General features: G+C 41.7%; 1 protein-coding gene across 2 annotated transcripts in view; it reads left to right on the plus strand.

Moving 5' to 3' along the window:
- Mipep (mitochondrial intermediate peptidase) overlaps positions 1-12,590 on the plus strand; it is a 111,928-nt gene that overhangs the window by 26,354 nt on the left and 72,984 nt on the right. For both annotated transcript variants that reach the window (XM_070003107.1, XM_070003108.1), the window contains 4 exons: positions 1,890-1,942; positions 5,817-5,970; positions 8,552-8,629; positions 11,213-11,417. In XM_070003107.1, the coding sequence (XP_069859208.1) occupies positions 1,890-1,942; positions 5,817-5,970; positions 8,552-8,629; positions 11,213-11,417 (490 nt within the window). The remainder of the gene's footprint in view (positions 1-1,889; positions 1,943-5,816; positions 5,971-8,551; positions 8,630-11,212; positions 11,418-12,590) is intronic.

The raw sequence follows: 12,590 nt of genomic DNA on the forward strand, positions 1-12,590 counted from the left end.
GCTCACGCCTATAATCCTACCTACTCAGGACACAGAACTGAGGATCACTGTTCAAAACCAGCCCAGGCAGGAAAGCTTATAAACTCTTATCTCCAATTAATCAGCAAAAAGCCAGAAGTAGAGCTGTGGCTCAAATGGTAGAGTGCTATCCTTGAGCTAAAAAGCTTGGGGACAAGTGCCTAGGCCCTGTGTTCAAGCCCCAGGGATGGCACAAACCCCCCCAAAAACTATTTCATGTAGGTTTTTCTTCCTCTATTGTGATTTAAATGCCCCTCTGGGTGCTTCTTACTCCCTTGTGTTAGGCTTAGAAACAATTTTGTGTGTCTTTTCTCCAGTTTAAAAAGCACTCTTCCCTGGAGGCATGTTTTCCTTAGCATAGCCTAGATGTGATGCTGTCAGAGGGCAGTGTTTCTCCTGAAGCCCTGTGTTGCTGTCCTGGGATCCTGCTCTCTGTCTGGCATCAGCAGACGGTCCAGGGTTGTAGAGAAAGGATGTGAGTCCATGTGTGTTTTTCATTGCCACACATCTCACGATAGATGTATGATCACAGGGCATGGCAAAGAGCACTTGGTTACTTGAGGGGTGATGCTGCGCTGCCATCTTGAAGACTAACAATGGTGAGATTTCCTGAGCTCTTACCGTGGGCCAGAGGTTGTGCCTAGTAGTCAAGCACCTTCAGCAGTCCTGTTTGGGAGGTATACAGAGTCATCAATGACTGCATTATACCAGAGCTGTGTGTATGCCAGGATATGGTGAACACTGATCCCAGCAAGTTCCCTATCCTCGTGTAGCTTGTACAGTTTGCGTGGAAATCACACAGCCTAGACCCTTAGCCAGTCCTTTGTCACTTGGACCCCTGGTGCAACCTTTCATTTCTTTCATTTCATCTCATTTCTTTCAGTATTCTGTAATAGTCAAAACAATTTTAACACTTCTTTTTAGTGGTACTAGGCTTAAGCTCAAGAACTTGTACTTATACTTACTAGGCAACTTCTCTACCATTTGAGCCATGTTCCCAGACCTTTAACTTTACCTCATTTTCCAGGTAGAGTCTTGCTTTTGTAGGGGTATGGTCTTTTTGGACTGTGATTCTCCTGTTCCTGCTTTTTGCATAGCTGGGATTATAGGTGTGCACCACCATGCCCAGCTCCCTGATACTGTTTCTTTATAACATTTTCTTTGCCAAGATTCAAGTTAATTCTACTTTAATTACAATTTGAATTAATGCTTTCATTTTAGGGATATACTTTAGGCTTCTTGCTTAGGTTAGAAAGAACTCTAATCTTACCTTATGTATCTTAGTCATTATTATAATATATAGGTTATATTTCACACACAAAAATTTCATCATGGCTAATTCACTACAGTTGTAGTGAAAGACATTTAGAAAGACATTTGTTGTTTTCCCCAAATCTTGAATTATGCCTTACTTATACAACCCTACCCTTTCATTACAGAAAAATCATGTTCTGTCAGCTATGAAATCCTAAGGTTTTTGTTTTGTAAAATTATTCTGATTTTTATTCAGTTTTCATTCTATAAATTTGTTGGAGCTGGGTGCCGTGGCTCACGCCTGTAATTCTAGCTACTTGGGAGGCTGAGATCTAAGGATCATGGTTTGAAGCCAGGCCTAGTGAACAAATCTGAGAGACTTTTATCTAATTAACTATCAAAATGGCAGAAGTGGAAGTATAGCCCAACTAGTACAGTGTCTTCCTTGAGTGGAAAAGCTAAGTGAGAGCAAAAAGCTCTGGGTTCAAGCCCCAGTACTGGCACACTCTTGGTTGATTTACAATAACTAATTTCCATTTTATAAGCTGGCTGTTTATTTTACTGATAAAAATATGTAAAAGTCAATAACTTTTTAATAGTCAATTATTCCATTGTAGGAATTAATGCCTTGGGACCCACCCTACTACAGTGGTGTGATTCGTGCAGAGAGGTAAGTCTTTTAGGAACTAGCTGGAAGAAAGAGGAGGAAAGCCAGGTGCTGGTGGCTCACACCTGTAATCCTAGCTAATCAGGAGGCTGAGGATTTTGTTTTGAAGCCATCAGGAAAATCTGTGGGACTCTTATCTCCAGTTAACCACCAAAAGAGCTGGAATTCGAGCTGTGGCTCAAAGTGGTAGAGTGCTAGCCTTGAACAAAAGTGCTTACAGACACTGTTCAAGCTCTGAGCTCAAGTCCCAGGACAGCCACTAAATGAATGAATGAATGAATGAATGAATGGAGGAAGGAAGGAAGAAGAGTAATATTAACTGTGCCATAATGTCATTTGCTCAGGTGGCTAGACCATACACTTCCAGTAGTGCCATACTGCAACCAAGTCTTTACCACTGGGACCTTGCAGACACTGTGCACATTCAAGCCATAGCAGTGTATCTTGAAATTTTTTTGAGTCAGCATCTCACTGTATAGTTCAGGTTGGCCTCAACTATGGTCCTCCTGACACTGCTTCCTGAGTGTTGGGATTACAGGTGTGTACCATTATGCCTGGTATACTAGGCAAGAGGGACCTTCAGTTTGAAGTTCGTATTTTTCTGATTAGAGGTGAAGATGTGTTCATTCTTTGCAGTATCTGTGCTTTTGGAGGCTCTACTGTCCTCTGGTGTCCTTGTTTTTTCTTCTTGTTGCTTTAAATTCCCGAGAGAGTCCTTAGCTAGACCTAATGGCTATGGTTATGGTTGTTTGAGTTGTTTTCCCTGGGTTGTGTGGCTGTTCAGAATTTGGTTAGGTGTGGGGGAAGCAAATGTATGTTCTGAGTACAGTGGTCAGGTCTCAGTCTGTTAGTGGCCTCTACCCTGGGACTGCGGCCTTTATAAGCATTTCTTAGTCCCTCCCTCCTCCTTGTGGAGATCTGGGAAGGCTGGAGGATGCTTGCTCTGAGTATTTCCATTCCCCATTCCCCTGGTTCAGTCAGGTTTGGTAAAGTAATATTCTGTGTGTGTGTGTATGTACAGATACTTGGCTTGAACTTAGCACCTGTGCACTCTTGCTTGGCGTTTTCATTCAAGACTGGTGCTCTTTCACTTAGCCATATCTCTACTTCTGGATTTTTGCTCGTTAATTAGAGACAAGAATCTCACAGACTTTTCTGCCCAGGCTGGCTTTGAACTTTGATCCTCAGGTCTCAGCATTTTTGTAGCTAGGATTACAAGCATGAGCACCAGTATATAACTCCAGCATTCTCTTATGATAACTTCTCTCTTCCCTCTCAACACAACCGTCTATGATGCCCTGCCATGTCCCTCCTCCCTGCATGCCCCAGCACTGTCTGTGAGCAAGTTGGCTGCTTCAGATTCTCCTGCATCCTTCACAGGAGCTGTGCTGAGATCAAGCCTGTCCTCCCTTTCTACCCATGTAGCTTGCTGGGATGGAGCAGTGAGCAACGCTGTCAACTCTAGGAAGATAATGGATCAGAGCTAGGCTGTATCTGTGAGCTTCTGTTACCCATCCCAAATTGATGTGAAATTTGTATTTACATGCAAAATCAGTCACTCACATAGTAATAGAATGCAGTTTTTGTTATGTAGAGCAATAACAATACGTTTAGTTATTCTATGTTTTGTATATAAGTAGCAAACTAGAGTACCTACAATTTTTCTAGAGCTGTTACTTTTGACTCTGGTTATAAATTTTGGCCTGATTTAATGACTCAGAAATGAATATATGAATTACAAATTTTAAATCTATTTTGATATATATCAGAATGCATAAGGCACGAAAGAGTTACTTTTAGATGAAGGATAATTAAGATTGCCAGTCTATAACTGGTAATCCTCAATTGAAGATACTTAGCTGTGAAACGTATACATTAAAAGCTGATTGTTAGTTGGGCCCCAGTGGCTCAGACTTGTGATCCTAGCTATTCAAGAAGCTGAGATCTCGCTGGGCGCCTGTGGCTCACACCTGTAATCTTAGCTACGCAGGAGGCTAAGATCTGAGGATCGTGGTTCAAAGCCAGCCCGGGCAAGAAAGTTTGTGAGACTCTTATCTCCAGTTAACCAACAGAAAATGGGAAGTGGTACTGTGGTTCAAATGGTAGAGCACTAGTTTTGAGCTGAAGAGCTGAGGGACAGCACCCAAGCCCAGAGTTCAAGTCCCACAACCAACAAAATAAATAAATAAAAAGAAGCTAAGCTCTGAAGATCATAATTCAAAGCCAGCCTGGGCAGAAAAGTTTATGAGACTCTTATTTCCAGTTGACCATCAAAAAGCCAGAAATGGAGGTATTGCTTAAGTGGTTAAATATTAGCTTCGAGCAAAAAACCCAAGCAAGAGCTTGAGACCTTGAGTTTAAGCCCCAGTACCAGCACCAAAAAAAAAAAAAAAAAAAAAATCTGATTGTGCCTGGTGCTGGTGGCTCATGCTTGTAGTCCTAGCTACTCAGAAGGCTGAGATGTAAGGCTTGTGGTTTGAAGCCAGTCTGGGCAGAAAAGTCTCCATGAGATTCTTATCTCCAGTTAACCACTCAAAACCTGGAAGTGGCTATGTGGCCCAAGTGGTAGATTGCTAGCCTTGAGCACAAAGAGGCTCAAGGACAGTGCCCTGAGTTCAAATTCCACAACCAACAACAACAGCAACAAAAATCTGATTACTTATATTCTAGTAAGTTTTTTCAGTAAACATTTCATCAGTTAAGAACTTTACAACTTGGGGTAGGGGAGGAGTGAGGGAGGTGGGGGAGGGAAGGGATAGTGGGAGAACAACAAAGGAGGAGGAACTGCTCCACAAGAAATGTACTCATTACCTTACTCATGCCTTACTCATGTAACTAACCCCTCTATGCAGCATTTTTACAATAAAATAAATTTTAAAAAAAGAACTTTAAATTTACTTAGCTTGCCTCAGAATTCTACTTTAACATTTATGTGTAATTCGCCCTTTTTTAAAGAATATAACACATTTCATAAAGTAAAATTTACTATTATAACTGGAACTGTTCACATTCTCATGTAAGTCTGTGTAAAAGGTGTATCTTGTGCTGGGAATGTACATAGAAGGCCTGGTGAGATTAACTTGAGAGTAAACCTTAAGTGGGGAAGGGCTCCTGAATGACAGCTGCATCCAGCTTAACTGCTGTACTGTATTGCTTTTAGTGGCAACAGCAGTTCCATAGTCTTTCTAGAGAAAAATAGAGTGTGACCATTCCTCAAACAAGAGGCTCACAGTCCTCTCTCAATGTCTTCTGGAGACTGGCTATAGATCCTGTGTGGACCCCCAAATCTGGAATGCTTGAGGCCCTCATGTGGAGTGGTGGAGCATTTGCAAAGAACCCATATGTACACCTTCCCAAAGGCTCTAAATCATGTCTGCTCATAACACACAGTTCCATGTGATGCATTGCGTTGATCTTGCATTGCTTGGGAAATGCACTGCTCAGTTCAGACATGATCCTTTTCCAGAATACTCTCTGTCCAGATTGTTTAATTTTTGGATGTGGACAGCCAACTATGGGCCTTTATGTTTTATATCCTTTTTTTCTTTTAGTGCATGTTCAGGGCCTCCCTCTCTTGCTTGAATTTTTTGCTCAAGGTTGGCGTTTTGCCACATGAGCCTTAGCTGCACTTCCAGCTTCTTGGAGATAATTGTCTTAATTGGAGATAAGAGTCTCATGGACTTTCTTGCCTGGGCTGGCTTCAAACCATGATCCTTACATCTCAGCCTCTTGAGTAGTTTGGATTATAGGCATGTGCCCCTGACACCTGGCTTCACATCCCTGCTTTTTAGCCGCTGTAATCCTAAATTAAATGCAAAATTAACTGACTTTGCCTTCGTCACTGAAATAATGCTATTGATCTCTGTCCTTCTCATAGGTACAATATTGAACCCAGTTTGTATTGCCCATTTTTCTCTCTGGGAGCGTGCATGGAGGGCCTTAACATTTTGTTTAACAAATTGTTAGGCATTTCCTTGTATGCAGAGCAGCCTATGAAAGGAGAAGTGTGGTGTGAAGATGTCCGTAAGCTGGTAAGTACCCTGATCTGATGTCACATTGCCATGTTCCTTTGGTCACTGGGCCCGTGGTGGTAGTTTCTTGAAGTTGGTATTGCCCTGGCCAAGTGTCCCACTTCATTAAAAATCATACTTCTGATGGGCATTGGAGGCTCATGCCTGTAATTCTGTCTATTTAGGAGGCTAAGATCTAAGGATTGAGGTCCAAAGCCAGCCAAAGCAGGAAGGTTCATGAGGCTCTTATCTCCAATTAACTACTAAAAAGCCAGAAATGGAGTTGTGGCTCAAGTGGTAGAATGCTAGCCTTGAGCAGAAATGTTCAGGGACAGCGCCCAAGGTCCTGAGTTCACATTCCAGGACACACACACACACAGACAGACAGACACACACAGACAGACAGACAGATACACACACTCTCTCTCTCTCTCTCTCTCTCTCTCTCTCTCTCTCTCTCTCTCTCTCGCTTTCTCTCCCTCCCTTCTCCATCCCCCTCCCCCTCTCTGTCTCTCCTGGTTTAGATCCCTGAGTATAGATACTAACTCTACCTGAGAGAGTTGGTTCTCCATGGCAGATTTCTTCAGAACTTGGTAGAAGGTCATACCAGGGGTATTACTTCTAAAACCCATTGCTGCCTTCCTTTTCTTTATGACCCCCTCCCTGGCTTACAGGGCTCATCTTGGCCTCAGATATTAATATATAGCCTATGTTCTGATTTATTTACTTTCTCTGATAATGACTTTAAGCCTGGAGCTTGTCCTCCTGCTTTGGCCCTCTGTATTTGGGGTGTGAATAATTTTAATTTGCCTCGGAAGATCTTGAGGTTTTCTTCCATGAGACTTTGTGGGTTGATGGTGTTCAGTTACTGCTTACATGTACAGTACCCTGTACTTCCTCTCTGTGTGGAGCAGTACGCCTACCTGCCTTTATCAGAGGCCAGTTGAGGAGAGATCAAAGCATAGGATGATGGAAGACTTCTCATCACTGTGGGTATCCGCTAACAGTCCACTATTTAAAATGGTTGGGTTGGTCAAATGCAGAAATGCAATGGAAAGAAAAACTAGGGACATGAGACTAAAAGGATAAAATCCAAGTGACAAAACTCTTTACCCTTCCCACAGTGTATGGGTTCCTGGGCGGTGGGACTGGCCAGCTCTCCTCACTGCTGTCTCCAACATGCCTTGAATAAGTCCTACACCAAGTAGGTACATGTTTGTCATATCAGTGAGTGAATGAATATCTACTTGCTGGAAATGTAAAAGCACAAAATTGAGGTTCTCAGCCAGGTGCTGGTGGCTCATGCCAGTAATCCTAGCTACCCAGGAAGCTGATGTCTGAAGATTGTGTTTCAAAGCCAGCCCAGGCAGATAAATCTAAGAGACTCTTTTTTTTTTTTTTTTGGTCGTGGGGCTTGAACTCTGGGCCTGGGCGTTGTCCCTGAGCTCTTCAGCTCAAGGGGAGCGCTCTACCACTTGAGCTACAGCGCCACTTCCGGTTTTCTGGTGGTTTATTGGAGATAGGATTCTCACGGTCCTTCTTGCCCGGGCTGGCGTTGAACCGCGATCCTCAGATCTCAGCCTCCTGAGTAGCTAGGATTACAGGCGTGAGCCACCAGCGCCCGGCAATCTAAGAGACTCTTATCTCAAATTAACCAGGAAAGGTTGAAAATGGAAGTGTCATTCAAGTGATGGAGCACCAGCCTTGAGCATAAAAGCTAAGGGAGAGCACCCAGGCCCTGAGTTCAAGCCCCAGTGCTGGTGCATTAAAAAAAAAAAATTGGGGTTCTCTGTATTTAAGTCACCAGGCTCAGGAAATGCAGGGCAGGAAGAAGACTCACAACTACATCCCTCATCTAAGCTGAGCCTCCTTTTCAAAGACAGAGTGGATCATATTACTGATTTCCACATTAGAAAGCTGCATTATGATGTTTTTGAATGAAGGAATATAATTTGCAGGGGTATATATCATCTCCTACCATGTGAAGGAAAAAACAGTTTCGCTGTTGAACAGTCCAGCCAGTATTTCTTTCCAACTCTTGGGTTGTTTGAGTCTTGAAGAGCTGTCATTGCTGTGGGCACATTGTGGAGCTTGGGCAGTTAGGACACAGGGACCTCAGAGGCTTTCCTCTCCTGTGTACATAAGTACCAGACAGAAGGTGGTACCTGAGAGAAGGGGCGAAAGAGGCTAGGGTGAAGAGAATCCATTTCACACTAATTGTCAGTGTGACACAGAAAGTCACTTAAGGACTGAATTTGTGTGAGTGTCTTACTTAGGTGTTATATTGAGAATGTGTTCCCATTGTGTTTCCAGTTTTTTTTTTTTTTTTTTGCTGGTCCTAGGGCTTGAACTGAGAGCCTAGGTGCTGTTCCTGAGTTTCTTTTGCTCAAAGCTAGTACCCTACTGCAGCACCACTTCCAGCTCTTTCTTAGAAGTTTATTGGAGATAAGAATCTCACTGAGTTTCTGCCTAGGCTGGATTCAAACCTTGATCATCAGATCTCAGCCTCCTGAGTAGGTAGGATGATAGGTGTGAACCACCAACACCTGGCTGTGTTTCCAATTTTTGATGATCTCATTCACCACTCAAATATGTTTTCCAGGCTGTCGTTCATGAATCTGAAGGATTGTTGGGGTACATTTACTGTGATTTTTTCCAGCGAGCAGATAAGCCACACCAGGTAATTTTTTTCTTTATGAACTGGTTTGTCTAAAGTAGTCAGCAATTGATTTATGCTAATGTGAACTTTATGTATTATTTGTACAGTTCCATATTTTTAATAAGTTTTTTATTGTGTAAATACTGTACAGAGGGGTTACAATTACATGAGCAAGGTAATGAGTACACTTCTTATCAAGCATTGTTACCTCCTCCTTTGTTTTTCCCCTACCATCCCTTCCCTCCCATCTCCACAACTACACTCCCCCCCCACACCTAAATTATAAAGTTCATTTTTCAATATAGCATCTTGTACATCTCATTGTTGCAATGGGTCAACCTGTATCCCTATTTAAACAATTTCTTTTTTCCCTTCCCCTCCCCAAATTATACCAACATCAAATACAGTGAAAACGGGTTATACCATGGGGGAGGGACATACAAAGCAACAAAAAAAATCACCTTATAAATATGTTAGAAACAATAGCAAGAAAGAAAAAACCACTTGTGTCCTTAAATTGGGGTTCATTTCTCTTAACATCATCTTATCTGACCTTTTCTGCTTGTCTCAAACATCTAGTAGTTACTGCAAATAAGAGAAACCATGGGACCTGTGTTTCTTTGGGCAACGGACAAGGGTCTCATATCTAAAATATATCTGGAACTCAAAAAATTAAATTCCCCCAACAACAAATCCTCAAAGAAACAACTGCCCAATAAATAAGTGGGCTAGAAACTTCTCTGAAGAGGAAATAAGAATGGGCAATAGACACAAGAAGAAATGCTCAACCTCTCTAGCCATAAAAGAAATGCAAATCAAAACAACATTGAGATACCATCTCACCCCAGTTAGAATGGCTATAATCAAGAATTAATAACAACAGATGCTGGAGAGGATGTGGCCAGAAGGGAACCCTACTGCGTTGTTGATGGGAGTGTAAACTTGTTCAACCACTTTGGGAAGCAATATGGAGGTTCCTCAAAAGATTCCACATAGAGCTCCCCTATGACCCAGCAGTAAATGCCCACTTTTGGGCATTTCCCCGAATGATCACAAATAAGACCATACTAAAGCTACAGCACAACTATGTTCATTGCAGCATTATTTACCATAGCTAATATATGGAACCAAACCAGATGCCCCTCAGTAGACAAATGGATCAAGAAAATGTGGTATATATACACAGTGGGATTCTATGCCTCCATCAGAAAGAATGACATTGCCCCATTTGTTAGGAAATGGAAAGACTTGGAAAAAATATTTTAAGTGAAGTAAGCAATCCCATATTATTTAAGTGGCACTAATGATAGTTACAAGTTTGAAAATAGTCTAGAATGCAAAAACATGGACAAAGTTACTCCTGTATCTATTACATTGTCTGGAACATGTTAATAGCAATCATAATGGTAGCTGTTTTACAAATCCTTATTTTCACCAGCCAGAGCATAGAGCCCTTTATAGATTTATAGTTTATAATGTTCACCTCAGCCTTTTACACTAGGCTCCAGTATTGAGTGAAACTAAGGCCAGGAAACTTAGGGACTTGTCCAGAAGTACACAGGCAGACGTGCTGGGCTCTGAACCCAAATATTCTGTCTAGAGCCCCAACTCTCAACCCCATTCATGCTCAACAATGAACCTAGTTTAAAGTTACAGGGCTACCTGTAATCCCAACTATGTGGGAAACAGAGATAGAAGGCTTGGTGTCTGAGGTGGTCTTGACAAAAGCACGAGACTCTATCTGAAAAACAAAAACGGACGGATGGGAGTGTATGGCTCAAGTAGTAAAGACCTGCCTAATAAGTGCAGGGCTCTGAGTTCTACCTCTAGTACCACCAAAAGAAAAGACAAATGTGTCAATGAGGGACCAGAATGCAGGTCATTGGGCTCTAAGTCTCAAGGTTATTCTTCTGCCTGAGTTAGGGCAGAGCTACCTTCACATCCATACCAGCTGGATGTCCTTGAACATGACACTTAACATTTGCAAGTCTAGTTTTAGTTTTCTTACCTGGAGAGTGAGATGCCTGCCTGCTCTGCTTGTTGTGAGGAGTTTCAGTAGAGTGCTTATGAAGCTCAGTGTAGTGTCTGTTGCAGAGTTTTTGTAATTGAGGAAAACAAGTTATACAGGAGACACAGCAAAGCCTCTCGCTGATTGCCTGACCCTCAGGATGAATCTTGGAATCCCTTTCCCTGCAACTGAGAGTATCTCTTGCCACTTTCTGTGGTCACTTTGCAGGCAACTTTATCTGGCATAGCAACATTTCAGGGCATGTTTTCTCAACTTAATGAGTGAATGAAATTCAAGCTCAATTTATTCTTGGTATTTTAGAAATGGAAGCTAACAAAATAAAAAGTGCTGAGAGGGTGTCTATAACTATGTATGTAGTATAAAAATAGTGCAGGTTTAAAACTTGACCTCACATTTCACTATAGTTTTATATTCATCAGGACTTTGTTACTCTCACTTTCTTTGCTTGGAGGTGGTACTAGCTTTTGAAGTTATGTTGGCTAGGTACTACACTACTTGAGCCACACTTCCAGGAAGACCTTGTTACTGTTTGGAGTATGTAATACTTTGATCTGTCTCTTTCCTGATTTTCAAAGGATTGCCATTTTACAATTCGAGGGGGCAGATTAAAGGAAGATGGAGACTATCAACTTCCAGTCGTGGTTCTCATGCTCAATCTTCCCCGCTCCTCAAGGAATTCACCCACTTTATTGACCCCAGGAATGATGGAAAATCTTTTCCATGAAATGGGACATGCCATGCATTCGATGTTGGGGCGCACTCGGTACCAGCATGTCACTGGTAAGCCAGGAGGAGGATCCTGACTTAATAGAATCCTTTAAAAAATAATATTACTGGGCACGGTGGCTCATGCCTGTAATCCTAGCAACTCAGGAGGCTGAAATCTGAAGATTGTGCTTTGAAGCCAGCGTGGGCAGGAAACTCTGTGAGACTCATTCCCAAATAACTACCAAAAAGCCAGAAGAGGAGCTGTAGCTCAAGTGGTACAGCACTAGCCTTGAGTGAATAAGTTCAGGGCCAGCACCCAGGTCTTGACTTAAAGCCCCAGGACCAGCACACACTCAAAAAAAAAAAAATCAATATTATGTTTAAACTGGAAAAAGCTTGTAACTTGTAAAATTTGATCATTTAATAATGCGTTGTCATTTTTTTACCTCAGATTGTCTTGGTAGTGTTCTATTTCCTGATCCTCATGCTGTTTTCTATCTTTGCTAAACATTTTGCCCAGGAATAAAGTTTCTATATCTGTCTTGGAGTTTATACTTAGTATTTTTGCTAGAGTTCAACATGGAGTTTATATTTGTGGCTTTCTGTGAGGATAAATGGACTTCCCCTTTGTCCCTAACACATAGTGAATTAGTGCTGCTTTCTTCTAAACCATCTTCGTTTAAAAAAACAAAATAAGCATGTTCAAAAAGTATAAAATACCTTTTTTTTCCTTATATTGCCTACTGTATAAAGTTACAAATCTGCTGTATTTTGTTTTTTTATATTGAAGGTTACCACAGTCGATGATATTCTAGATTAATCTTAGCTGCCCTATCTCTAGGTCTTAAGTTCACTGCCATAAGTGGTCAGCATTTAACCATGTGGTAAGCAGTTGGCATTCGCGAGTTATGAACTCACTTTACATAGTATTTGAACAAGGAGAAGACATTGGAAAGACTACATGGGCCAAACACAGTCATAAAATGTTAGGAAGAGTTCTTATGCATTTGTTGCTTTCAGGAATTTTGACTTTAAAAATCACTGAAGGTTTGTGTTACAAAGCAATAAATAGATAAAAAACAAAATATGTTTAAAACAAAAGAACGTGGAGGTGGGGTTTAAAGACTTAGGAACCAATGCATGTGAGTTCCAAGTGCTTTAGTTTGTATTTCAGGTATAGCCAGCACAGCAAAGCCAGGCTTGTTTGCAGAGGGTGGAGGCCATCGCAAAGCTACCTTTACAATG

The sequence above is a fragment of the Dipodomys merriami genome, unplaced genomic scaffold, assembly GCF_024711535.1.
Source record: "Dipodomys merriami isolate MVZ:Mamm:240054 unplaced genomic scaffold, mDipMer1.0.p SCAF_6, whole genome shotgun sequence".
In the NCBI taxonomy this organism is placed as follows: Eukaryota; Metazoa; Chordata; class Mammalia; order Rodentia; family Heteromyidae; genus Dipodomys; species Dipodomys merriami.